Source organism: Suricata suricatta, chromosome 6 (assembly GCF_006229205.1).
Source record: "Suricata suricatta isolate VVHF042 chromosome 6, meerkat_22Aug2017_6uvM2_HiC, whole genome shotgun sequence".
NCBI lineage: Eukaryota > Metazoa > Chordata > Mammalia > Carnivora > Herpestidae > Suricata > Suricata suricatta.
In genome coordinates, this window is record NC_043705.1 from 137,397,007 (window position 1) to 137,409,287 (window position 12,281).

Here is a 12,281-nt window from a genome sequence, read left to right on the forward strand (position 1 = left end):
TAAGTCTAATTACATGAAATAGAAGTGGGGGTTTTGATTTTTTACTTTGCTTTTCTGTTTGGAGTGTCATTGTAACTACTGTATTGTAAATGATGGAAAATAATTGCATATGTTAAAAAATATGAAACTTTATAAAGTAAAAAAAATGAAAAAATAAAATAAAAAAATAAAAAATAAAAAATATAATTTGTTATCAAGTTGGCTAGTGTACAGTGTGTAAAGGGTGCTCTTGGCTTTGGGGGTAGATTCCTGTGGTTTATCGCTTACATACGACACCCAGTGCTCATCCCAACAAGTGCCCTCCTCCATGCCCATCACCCATTTTCTCCTCTCCTTCCTCCCACCCACCCTTAGTTTGTTCTCTGTATTTAAGAATCTCTTATGTTTTGCCTCCCTCCCTCTCTGTTTGTAACTATATTTTCCCCTTCCCTTCCCCCATGGTCTTCTGTTAAGTTTCTCAAGATCCACATATGAGGGAACATATAAGGTATTTCACTCAGCATAATACCCTCCAGTTCCATCCACGTTGCTGCAAATGGCACAATTTCATTCTTTCTCATTGCCAAGTAGTATTCCATTGTATATAGAAACCACATCTTTTTTATCTATTCATCAGTTGATGGACATTTAGGCTCTTTCTATAATTTGGCTACTGTTGAAAGTGCTGCTATAAACATTTGGGTGCATGTGCTCCTGTGAATCAGCATGGAGTCTTTCTCTTGTGTACCCAAAGAGGAAAACGGATCTTTTAGTGCTTTGGTAGGGTTCGTGCTGATTTTTCTGCAGACCTGTGGTGTAATTGCATTTCATTGTTACTGTTTATGGCAGATCTTACTTCCTCTGGGACATTGAAACCCTGATTGTCCCTTACAGGTGCCCTCAGCATTCTGGTTTCTTCTGGGCTCTTTGCATCTCCTTAGAGCTGTGATTTCCACTGTGGGCTGTGGAGTAATTGCAAGGCCTAGCTGACTCAGTAATTCCTCCAAAGTGTGAATAAGTGAAATTTAATTTCATCCCTTTGGGAATTCATGACATTTTAAAAAGGTATTCATGCCCATGAACTTTGGGAGCAGTGATTGTAGAATATTAGCTTGAAGAAAACAATTTATTAAAATTGCATATAAGGATTTTGATGAGTTCCAATAGCCATAATATTAGATTTAAGTTTGTTCTTGGAAATAATATTTCAGACAATGTCTCTTCAATTCATGCAAAGCTATATTATTTTCTTATCACCAGTACAGCCTAGAGTGTATTGATTGTAATTAGATTATAATTAAATACCTTGTATACTTAGATATTTTACTAAATAAATACTATAATACAGGGCACAATGCTTATTAATTTCTTTAATGTTTATTGATTTTTGAGAGAAAGAGACAGAGCATGAGTTGGGGAGGGGCAGAGAGAGAGAGAGGGAGGCACAGAATCTGAAGCAGGTTCCAGGTTCTGAGCTGTCAGCACAGAGCCCAACACAGGGCTCAAACTCAGGAACTGTGAGATCATGATCTGTGACAAAGTTGGACACTTAACTGACAGAGCCATCTAGAAGCCCTGAAAATGCTTATTAGAATAACCATGTGTGAAACCTCTTTTTGACATTGTTGGTTAAATTTATTATTTTATTTACATAGTTTTTTGGAAATGATTTTGATTGAAAACTTATAAAATCATAATTTAAATTAAATAGGTATTTACATCACCATTACATTTTTATGCTTCTCTTTCTGCATCAGTATATCTTAGCTTTTAATAATACCATCTCAGGATTTACAGAACATTGGCTTGCACAAGGGTTTATGTTTGGTGAAGTGTGAAGACGTGAAAAAGGAGGGGATTAGATAGCAAAACGTTACTTGTGTATAGTTGGATGTGTCACTAAAGATGCTTCTAAAGATTTCAGATTTCACAATCAAATTATCCATCCATTAAGGAGAGTACAGAGCAAGGGTTCTGAACTCTGGCTCTGCCAAAACAATCATCAATGACAGTTCTTTAACATACAGATGAGTGGGTCTCACCCCAATCCTACCAGATTAGAATCTCTGGGGATGGAAGTTCAGAAGTTGGTTTTTGTTTTTGTTTTTAAAAGCACTGCCATAGAGTCAGATTTAGTAGCCACAGCTACACCGGCAAGCTCCAAGTGAAAGAAGTGTTTGTCTGATTTCCCCCGAATACTTCACATACACAAAGGCTTTTAAAAAATACTTCTACACTACTAGCTAATGAATATTTAGGCTTTGCTTTTTATGAAATAAGTTCTATTATGTTCTGACTATGTTGAGGCTGAATAAGGTTCTTACATGAATGCTACACTTACCTAATTTTTTATAATGCTTTTAAATAATGCAGCTCCTTCTCACAAATGGTGAGCAAGAGGCAGGATCACAAAGGATCAGGCTGGTGCTGTTCAGAGCAGCACCCAGCAGCCTAGGGAGTTGTTAGAGGCGGGCAGGTGCAGAAGTTTTGTTCCTCAGAATCCATCAGCTTCTGGGAGCCCAGCTGATTTCTTGGCCTTGTGTTAGGATTTTTCTGCTTCCATCAACTTGAAGGTGCTATGTTCTGTTTCTGTTGCTGTGGCACTCTGGTAAATTCAGGAATTGATGAATCATTTGGAATCAAGCAATTTTATTGCTTCTGCTCCATGTCTAAGAATGAGCTGATCTCTTGAGGCCAAGGGACCTTGCCTCAGCTTCCAAGAATATTGTGTGTTACCTGGTATTTTGTTAGGGATCACGTGTGCTTTTCTAACAGCGGCCTCTCCAAATGTCTCAGGTCTCCATTTTCCTGAGTCTTCTTTGGTATTTTTCTACACTGGTTATTAGTTACATTAGAAGAAATAAAAGTAAACAGCTACGTTGATAAATCTTTGTTTCCTATTTAAAAAAAATGTGGGTATGAATTTGTTTTGCTCATCTTGTAGTCCTTGTTTTCCCCTAAATTATTTCTCTAAGTATGCCTCCTCATTTTCTGTTAGCATATTTTAATCAAGACCTGAGACTTTTTCTTTATCTTGGCTTCAAGACCTGAGCACATGTAGAGGGTGGTAATGGAACATATGGGTTTGAATTCTGGTCTTGGCACCTACTGGTTGTGGGATTCTGGACGCATCACTTAAACTTTTTGGACTTTGGTTTTCTTTATTTTTAATTATTATTTTTAATGCTTATTCATTTTTTAATGTTTTTTATTTATTCTTAAGAGACAGAGAGAGACAGTGCGAGCAGGGGAGGGTCAGAAATAGAGAGAGGGAGACACAGAATCTGAAGCAGCCTCCAGGCTCTGAGCTAGCTGTCAGTACAGAGCCTGATGCAGGGCTCGAACCCACGAACCGCGAGATCATGACCTGAGCCAAAGTCTGACGCTTAACCGATTGAGCGCCCCAATGTTTATTCATTTTTGAGAGACAGAGAGAAACAGAGCGCAAGCAGGGGAGGGGCAGAGAGAGGGAGACAGAATCGGAAGCAGGCTCCAGGCTCTGACTTGTCAGCACAGAGCCCGATGTGGGGCTCGAACCCACACTGTGAGATCATGACCTGAGCCAAAATTGGATGCTCAACTGGTTGAGCCACCCAGGCGCCTCTGGACTTCGGTTTTCTCATCTGTAAAAGGAGGATAACAATAGCTCCTACCTCCCAGCATTAAATGAGTTAACGCACGAAGGAACGCATCGCAAGGCCTGACATTCTATACGCAGTGTGCTCACTGGATGTTAATATCGTCAATCAACATTAAAAAATTTTCTGTCCCCAAATGGCTATTCTCCTGGCATGTTCATAAATTTATTAATGCATTAATCTGTAAATGAACAGGGTTTCCTTAAGAAGCGCTCTCCTCAGGAAGCTGAAATTCTGCGTCAGCTGTACATCAAGTCTTTTCCCGACCTGTATCGCTTCAGTATTCAGAATGTAGAATACAAGATGGAGATGCTTGAGGCCTTTGTAATCATGCAGAGCATTAACATGCTTCAAGGGCTGATCCCTCCAAAGGTAAATTGCTCAACTTTCTAGAAGTTTCTCTCTTATTAACTGAGCCATGTTGTGCAGAGAGTACAGTATTTGAAATTGGTTCTGTTGGAGCTATGGATGGGGAATGTTTCAAAGGTGCCCCTGCACCTTTTGTGTTTTTGTCATTTCTTTTCTCTCCAAGTGAGCCATGAGTTTGTAATTTATTAGCAAGTTCACAGTCATCTAATAAACATCCAGATTTATTTTGGGGACTGACTTGGTATTCCCTGAGATAAATTCTGTATGTTTCTGGTTTATTCATCGTTTCCTTGTTCTTAGGTTGGGAACAACTCTTGTCCCTTTTATATCTTTATTATTTTTATTGAAACCTCAAAGCACAATTTAGGTTTGAGAATCAAGTGACTAAAACAAGTTTCTTCCGTGCCCAGGAACAGGGTGTGGAGGTCACACCAGAGCACCTGGGGAGACTGTACGTCTTCTCCCTGATGTGGAGCATCGGGGCTGTGCTGGAGCTGGAGGGCCGACGTCGGATAGAGCACTGGCTACGTTCTCAGGAAGCGCTGACCTTGGATTTGCCACCTCTGGCGGGGACCCATGATACCATGTTTGACTATTATGTCTCGTCCAGTGGTGAGGATGCTTGCTTACGTTCGTACATAACACCCGGGAACAGGTTTTTCCACTGGCTAATATTTACACAGCTTTTATTTTTCTAAATGGTAATTAAAACATGCTGTAAATTAAAATGGAAATTTTAAATATTATGAAACTTAATTGTTTCTTTTTCAAAAATGTATTTCATTTGTGTCCTAAGTGCACATCTTCCCCTCCTAAGTGCACATCTTCCCCTTGTTAGGTATATTGTTTACTAAATTTTTAATGAATTAAAAACAAATTAGAAAAAAAATCTCCAAAGCAGACAGATGTATTTCCACCATTGATATAATATAATCAGCAATTTACATAGAAATTACAAAGTGTGAAGTATATTTTTACCAAACATGTGTGTTGTGTTTATCTATCTATATATATCTACCTATATATGCCTCAAGTTTATTTTTATGTGCATACATATATATAAAGTACATCTATATAAAACAAAATATATACACAAATTTATATATCTTTTATTTTCGGTTTTATAATTAAAGGAAGTATGTAATGAAAAACTTGTGAGATTAGATATTTTAAGTAGTTTTAGGTACATACTACTATCACTATTCTTTTTTTATTTATTTTTATTTAAAAATTAAAAAAAATGTTTGTTTATTTTTGAGAGAGAGAAAAAGACAGAGCATGAGTGGGAGAGGGGGCAGAGAGGGAGGAGACAGAATCCAAAACAGGCTCCAGGCCTTGAGCTGTCAGAACAGAGCCCAATGCAGAGCTCAAACTCATGGACTGTGAGATCGTGATGTGAGCTGAAGTCAGATGCTTAACCAACTGAGCCAGCCAGGCACCCCGACTGTATTCGTTTTTAATGTTTATTTATTTTTGAGAGAGAGATAGAGAGCCAGTGGGGGAGGGGCAGAGAGAGAGGAGAGAGTGAGAATCCCAAGCAGGCCCTGCACTGTCAGCACAGAACCCAATGTGGGGTTCGAACCCATGAACTGTGAGATCATGACCTGAGCTGAAACGAAGAGTCTGACGCTTAACTGACTGAGCCACCCAGGCACCGCCCCCCCTTATCACTGTATTCTTAATTTTTATTCAGACATTACTGAAAACTGAGATATTTAAAAAGATAATGCCAAGACACTTGATAATATTTCTTAATATTACCACTTTGGAATTGTTCCTTGGGAAATTCCGACTTGGCTAACAGACATAAATACTACTTAGATCTACCGTATTCTAACGATCTTATTTATGGGGAGATTTTGAAAGATGCTTCATGAGATGTCAAGGATGTTTACTTGTGATGGTTAGGAATTAAATCATTAATAGGCATGTGAAGATGTAAATGTTCTGTGTTCACGTCAGGTCAGTGGCTGCACTGGGACACATGTACCGAGGAATACATGTATCCACCTGACGTCACCCCAGAATATGGCTCCATCCTGGTACCAAATGTTGACAATGTGAGGACCGACTTTCTAATTAAAACCATCGCCAAACAAGGCAAGGTGCGGCTCTTTAACTTTAATTAACAATAGAACGTTTTAAAACGTCCCTTGAAAACACAAGGCATCTTGCGTTTATCTCAGAATGCTTGAGATTGCCGTTCAGAGAAAATGAAAACAAGATCCAGGTTGATCTACTACTTTTATTGTTCTCCACTGACAGCATTAGAGCTGCCTGGTTCCAACTCATGATCAAGTAATTTGTTCTCACGTGTTAGTTGAGAGAGAGTGAATTTTGACTCGATTTGTCCAAAGAGACAGCCTTCGATTCTGATGATGGTGTTAGTTTGCCGGGGTTGCCCAAACAAATCACCACGGGCTCGGGGGCTTAAACGACAGACCTTTCTTTCCTCCCAGTTCTGGAGGCTTGAAGTCCAAGGTTAAGGTGCTGGCAGGTTTAGTTTCTCCGGAGGCCTCTCTCCTTGGCCTGCAGGTGGCTGCCTTCTCTGTGGTCTGTATCTGCTTGCATCCCTGCTGCTCTCTGTGCATCCAGATTTCCTCCTTTTCTACCCAGGCTCCTTAGATTGAACTAGGGCCCCCCTTAGTGGCCTCATTTTAACCTCATCATCTCTTTCAAGGCCCTCTCTGCAAAAACAGTCACATTCTGAGGCGCTGGGTGTTAGGGCTTCAACGTGTGAATTGGGAGAGGTGGGGGAGGGGCACAAGTTACCCATAATCATTTTATTGCATTCCCTGGTTTCTTTTGTCTCTTTTAGGCCGTGCTGTTAATTGGGGAGCAAGGAACAGCCAAAACAGTTATTATCAAAGGATTTATGTCAAAATACGATTCTGAAAGTCACATGATCAAGAGTCTGAATTTTTCTTCTGCAACCACCCCACTGATGTTTCAGGTACTGGCTCTTCGGTGTTGCTTACTAAGACCCAGTTTTGTGATGCACTTTGGAGGCTCTGCTCTGTTCACTGGGAAGCCTGTGCCCATTGAACTTCAGCTGCACTTTCCCCAGCCGTGATGAGCCCCTTACAGGTGCCTTCCATTATCTCTATTATTCACCTGCAGTAGAATCTCTCCCTAGGTGGATTATACCATGCAATCTTAAATTGTGGAGAAATACACAGCCTATGTACGGTGTTAGAAGCCTCAGTACCGTTTAAAATATGTGAAGAAAAGCCTGTGAACATGTAAAACCCAGACCTGAAGGAATATCATTTATTCTTCCATCCAAACCCTAGGCCTCTCCCTACTGTCTGCTTTTCTGCGTGACTTTTATTGTAGCCCCTAAGCTAGATACACTGGTCCTCTTTGATGCGTCTCTCTTGAATGAAGGGCTAAAAATGTAGCTATGGAAATATTTTTCCTATCTCCTTCTTCTCTTCGTTCTTCCTGTCCCCCTCTCCATAATTCACATCCTCAGGATCCACACCAGAGAATTAGTGTGGAAAGATCCCCAACTGGTCTGAGTCCACTTCTCTTCCGGTCTTGCTTTCATTCCTTGTCCAATCTCCAGTCCCGATATTGTCAATTTATTTTGTTGTATCCTGACTTAACATTCCCCCATGGCCCCCATTATCCTTTGCAGGAATAAATCTTAGGGTTAGCACATTCAAGATTTTACCGTATTGTATCCTTGAGGAGTAATAGAAAAAAAATCCCTCAGATTTGCTTTGCTTCTGTGAACAACACTGCCAAGAATGGCGGGGATCGCAGTGGTGGCCTGGGGGTTTGCTCCAGTCCTAAGATGTTCAAGACCCTGTTGAAACTGGGGAGGGAATCCTATGCTGGGGTTGTTCTCAAATCGTCTCTCATATCTGTTAGATCATTACTGCATAAATAAAAGGGATACATTTCATAACTTGAAAATGGTAGGGGCATTTTTAGGAGACTTCCCACCCAGGGAACATTGGTCCTGATTAACTTTGTTGTTCTGTAGCTGTTGAGATTAAAATATCAAAGAGCAATGAAGATTGTTGACAGCCTGGCTACATCATGATCTTTTATCACTTAATGTAATTGGTGACTGGAGAGTGCCAATAAACTAAGACCATTGATTAAGTTTCTAAATAAGACTGTCAACGGTATTCTGCTCCTCTGTTAGAGATGGACTTTCCAATACTGTCTTCTTCTGTCAGATGAATGCTATGTACAGAGTCGTGATGAGAAGGGATGTCCGGATGGAAGGTCCACCTCACATTGCAAAGACTGGGCTGTGATATTTTTGTGTTTGGGGAATATCACCTTAAATTATCGTAGGCTGGTAGGATGTTAATGTTATTCACATTCCTTTGTTACTAATATTATGCACATTCCCTTGATACTGTTTCACATTTAAACAACTTTTGTTAGTTTTACTTTAGGAGAGCATCCTCTTAAAGGTTATAATTACAACTTTATTTGTGGATGCAGGTTTTAAAACAGTAAATCAAAGTATTATTTTTTTTCCCCACACTCTTGCCAGAAAGACCAACCATGAGATCTGAAGGTTGGGGCTTTGAAGTACATAGCAGCTGACCTCCTGGGAGAGAAGGGGATGCAAGTTTTAAAACATTATATGCAAGTGTGATCTTCCCCCCGTTATGTTAGGTAATTATCGATTCACGTTTCTTGAGACTGGAGTAAATCTTGAGGGCTGTAATGCAATTCTGACAGTAACTACTTGGAGTAACTGAGGCTTTACAGGCGAAGGGCTCAGGCCCCCACACATCTTCCCTTACTTCAGGTATCAGACACGTGCCTCAGTTTCCAGGCCACCAGCCCTTCTGAACAACTGGTTCAAAATTCAGTGGTTCCTGTGACTCTCTCTCCGTAATTCACCAGAATGACTCTCAGAATTTAGGAAAGTGTGGTGCTCATGATTATGGTTTTATTATAGAAGATATGAATCAGATCAGCCAAAAGCTGTGAGGCAATGTTTGGGAGGGTCCCAAGTGAAACCTTCTTGTGTCCTCAGAATGTGTTACCTTCCAGGCACGTCGAGGACACACCTAACTAGTAAGCTCACCCGAACTGTACTCTGTGGCGCTCTGTCGGGTTTCATGACCTAGCCACGACTGGTTGAATCATTGGTCATGTGATTGAACTCAATCTCCAAGCCCCCTCCCCTCCCAAAATATCCATGATACCATGTGGTCCAAATCACCAACCCTCAAATCACACAGTTGGTCTTTCAGGGAAGAGTAGACAGAAGGACCCACCATGAATAACAAATTCTTATTACTCAGGAAATTCCAGAGGTTTAAAGGCTTCCTCCTCGGAACTAGGACAAAGGCCAGCCAAATCATTTAGTATGTAACAAGACCCTGTCACTGTAGTTTTACTAGTAACTCTTGGTGTTATCTCCTCCTTCAAGGTGGTAAAGATCTGTAGGCTACATCTCTCTAACATGAGACATTTATTGATTCCCTGGAAAAAAGGCATATGTTATCTTGAAAGCAACCTGTTTATTGACATAAAAATTCATACATGATATAATAGATTTCTAGAAGTTACACCACATTGGAATATAATAATCAGGACAATAATAAACAGGTTTTTAGAACACAAACATTGGTATTCGTTAGGGTCCCCTTATCTGATTCACGGCTACGTTAGGCCAACTCCCTCACTCCCCAGTGTCAGGCTGGCATCCGCACTTCACTGTTTCTTTTCCTGCTCAGAGCATCATGGGATCATGTAGTCTATTGAGTGCCTGTTTTGCCTGCTGACTCTCCAGGGTTTCTACTAAGCTAGACTCGTTAATTTTAGAAACCTTTCAGTTAGCTAAACTGCTATAATTAACTTTCTCCGTGTAATTTTCAGCCGTTCATGCTACAGTGAGTTCTGAGGGAGGTGAACATCTTTCTCAGTATCTCCTGCTTACCTGGATCCAAAAGCAACTGAAATCGTAGAAGAGAAAAGAGATTGTGTACATCCCTCCTGTGTCACTGCAATAGCACAGAGTCTAGTCGAGGCCACATGTCTGTTGCTTGACAGGTTATCTTTACTCAGGGTTTCTTTTGTTTTCCCCCCATGGTGTCACATTCACATCTTTTGTCAATAGGAGGTATGACTGTATGTCCCTCTTTACGTGGAACAGTCTGGTTTACTTCCATTGGCTTGGATTAATAGTTAATGGCATTCCTGTCACTATCAAAAGTGTGTACTTTGGGCAAAAATTTCATGGTCCCCTGATCTTTTTGGCTAAGGCAATTCAGAGATATCTCAACTTTTTCTCCAACACATATTATTTTAACTGGTTTCTTTTTCTGTTTTAGAAGTTATCTATACATATCTTTACAAATATAAACAACACAGAAAGGTAAGAAGAAAGTTCCTTTAAAGAATTTCTGAAAAGGTTTATCTTTTCTAAAAATAATCTTAAAATGTTTTGAATATAACTGTCTTATAAATAGTTGCATGGAAATAGGTTTTGTTTTCAGAAAATGAGAATCATTTTTTTCTTTTAAGACTCAGAACCACTTTCCCAAATGAAATCGTGTGCAGAAGACTCGGCTGTTAACAGGTGACCACAGATTAGCTTTGGCGGAATTGGAGCTGGGCTCCTGAAATCCCTCCCGCTTCAGCCTTTCTTCCTGCAGGGGCCCCTCGGGTTGCAGAAAATCCTTTTGATTCCTCAGAGCATAGTTTTAAGATGGGTTTCCAGAGAAGAATCATAAGAGATGATATGTGAGAGTATTTTTTCATGGTGAGGCTCTCTATAAATGTCAGATTTTACTGTTACTGTGAAGGTACTCAGGCTGAGTACCTCGTCTCTGCTCACAGTTAGTTGGGAGCAGGCTCTGGTGAGAAGCCAGTCCCCGGATGCTCTGTGCTTTCCCATTCACCCTTATGGCTCCTCTCATGACTCTTTATCCACATTAATATTCAAATGATTGATTCATCACTTAGTGCTCTTGCTTTATTTTTAGCTTCTATTTATGTTATTGTATTTTCGCATTGTTTTAGATATTTTACTTTTTTAAAAATAATGTGCTGTTGAGCATTTTAAACTTTATTAATATTAATGTAAGACTTTTCATTTGTTTTTGGTGACTTATAATAAAAGGGGAAGATCTTATTTGAGCAGCAGATATCTTAATAAAGAACATAAGCTCTCCGTTTTTTCTTTTAGCTAAAGAGCAGATATGAAGAAGGGTAAAATTTGGCATATTTAAATTTCTTTAATGTTTATTTTTGAGGGAGAGAGAGGGAGACAGAGCATGGGTAGAGGAGGGGCAGAGAGAGAGAGAGAGGAGACACAGACTCTGAAGCAGGCTCCAGGCTCTGAGCTGTAGCACAGAGCCCGACATGGGGCTGGAACCCACGAACTGCAAGATCACGACCTGAGCTGAAGTCAGATGCTTAACAGACTGAGCCACCCAGGCATCCAAGTATATTTTGTATTTCCATTTAATTGGATGTAATATATATGAAAATGATTTAAATGCTGATATATAGAGATACCTATAAGTGATAATAAAATATCTTTCATCTTCATAATGCATTAAGCTCACCAAGTACTTTCACATATATCACTTATGGATAATACTCTATTGTGTATATACACACATACATATGTATTTGTAATTTAAATATCTCTACATACACTTCCACCTGTGACCATGCAGGTTATGCAGATCTGTGCCATGTCCTATTAACAGAGACAATTGTGTGAATGATAAGCCCAAGAATTGGGCAGTGCACAACCTTCTCAACTGTACATGACTCTGCCAATATCTCTTTCAATGCAGTGCTCGACCCTCTATCTGGCTCGGGAAACAGACATGTATACAATCAAGTATAACTGATGTGTTAAGTGTTCCTTATGGTGTAATCTGAGTATTATGGAGCCCAGAGAAGGAAGTAGTCTCTTAAGAGGATTACAGAAATCAGCATAATGAAAGAGCTGACATTACTTGAGAAAATTCCATATTTATGTTATATTAATATTACATTTTTTAGGAATTATAGAGGCTGAACTATTAAGAAATTAATTCAGAAAATTGAATTACCCCTAGTTTTAGGGCACCTACCTTAGAATGGACAAAAGCAGCTTTCTTCACCTGCATTCCCAAGTCTGTCTGGATTTCTAAGCTTCTAGTTTTTATTTCTTAAAATGCTCTTACAGCTTGGGTTAGCCCCTGGTGTGCCATGTGTGAAATAGGCAGACCACAAGAACAGAATCTTTGTAGGGTTCCACAGAGTGCTTACAATGATATCATGTCCACTACCATCCTCTGATTTTAGAGTAAAATTTTT

The 12,281-nt window shown here is 39.8% G+C and overlaps 1 protein-coding gene across 1 annotated transcript in view; it reads left to right on the forward strand.

Annotated features, from left to right (window-relative positions):
- Positions 1-12,281, forward strand: part of DNAH5 (dynein axonemal heavy chain 5) — a 210,698-nt gene that overhangs the window by 100,234 nt on the left and 98,183 nt on the right. The window contains exons 43-46 of the mRNA XM_029941285.1: positions 3,813-3,989; positions 4,397-4,598; positions 5,949-6,091; positions 6,805-6,939. Coding sequence (XP_029797145.1) covers positions 3,813-3,989; positions 4,397-4,598; positions 5,949-6,091; positions 6,805-6,939 — 657 coding nt within the window. The remainder of the gene's footprint in view (positions 1-3,812; positions 3,990-4,396; positions 4,599-5,948; positions 6,092-6,804; positions 6,940-12,281) is intronic.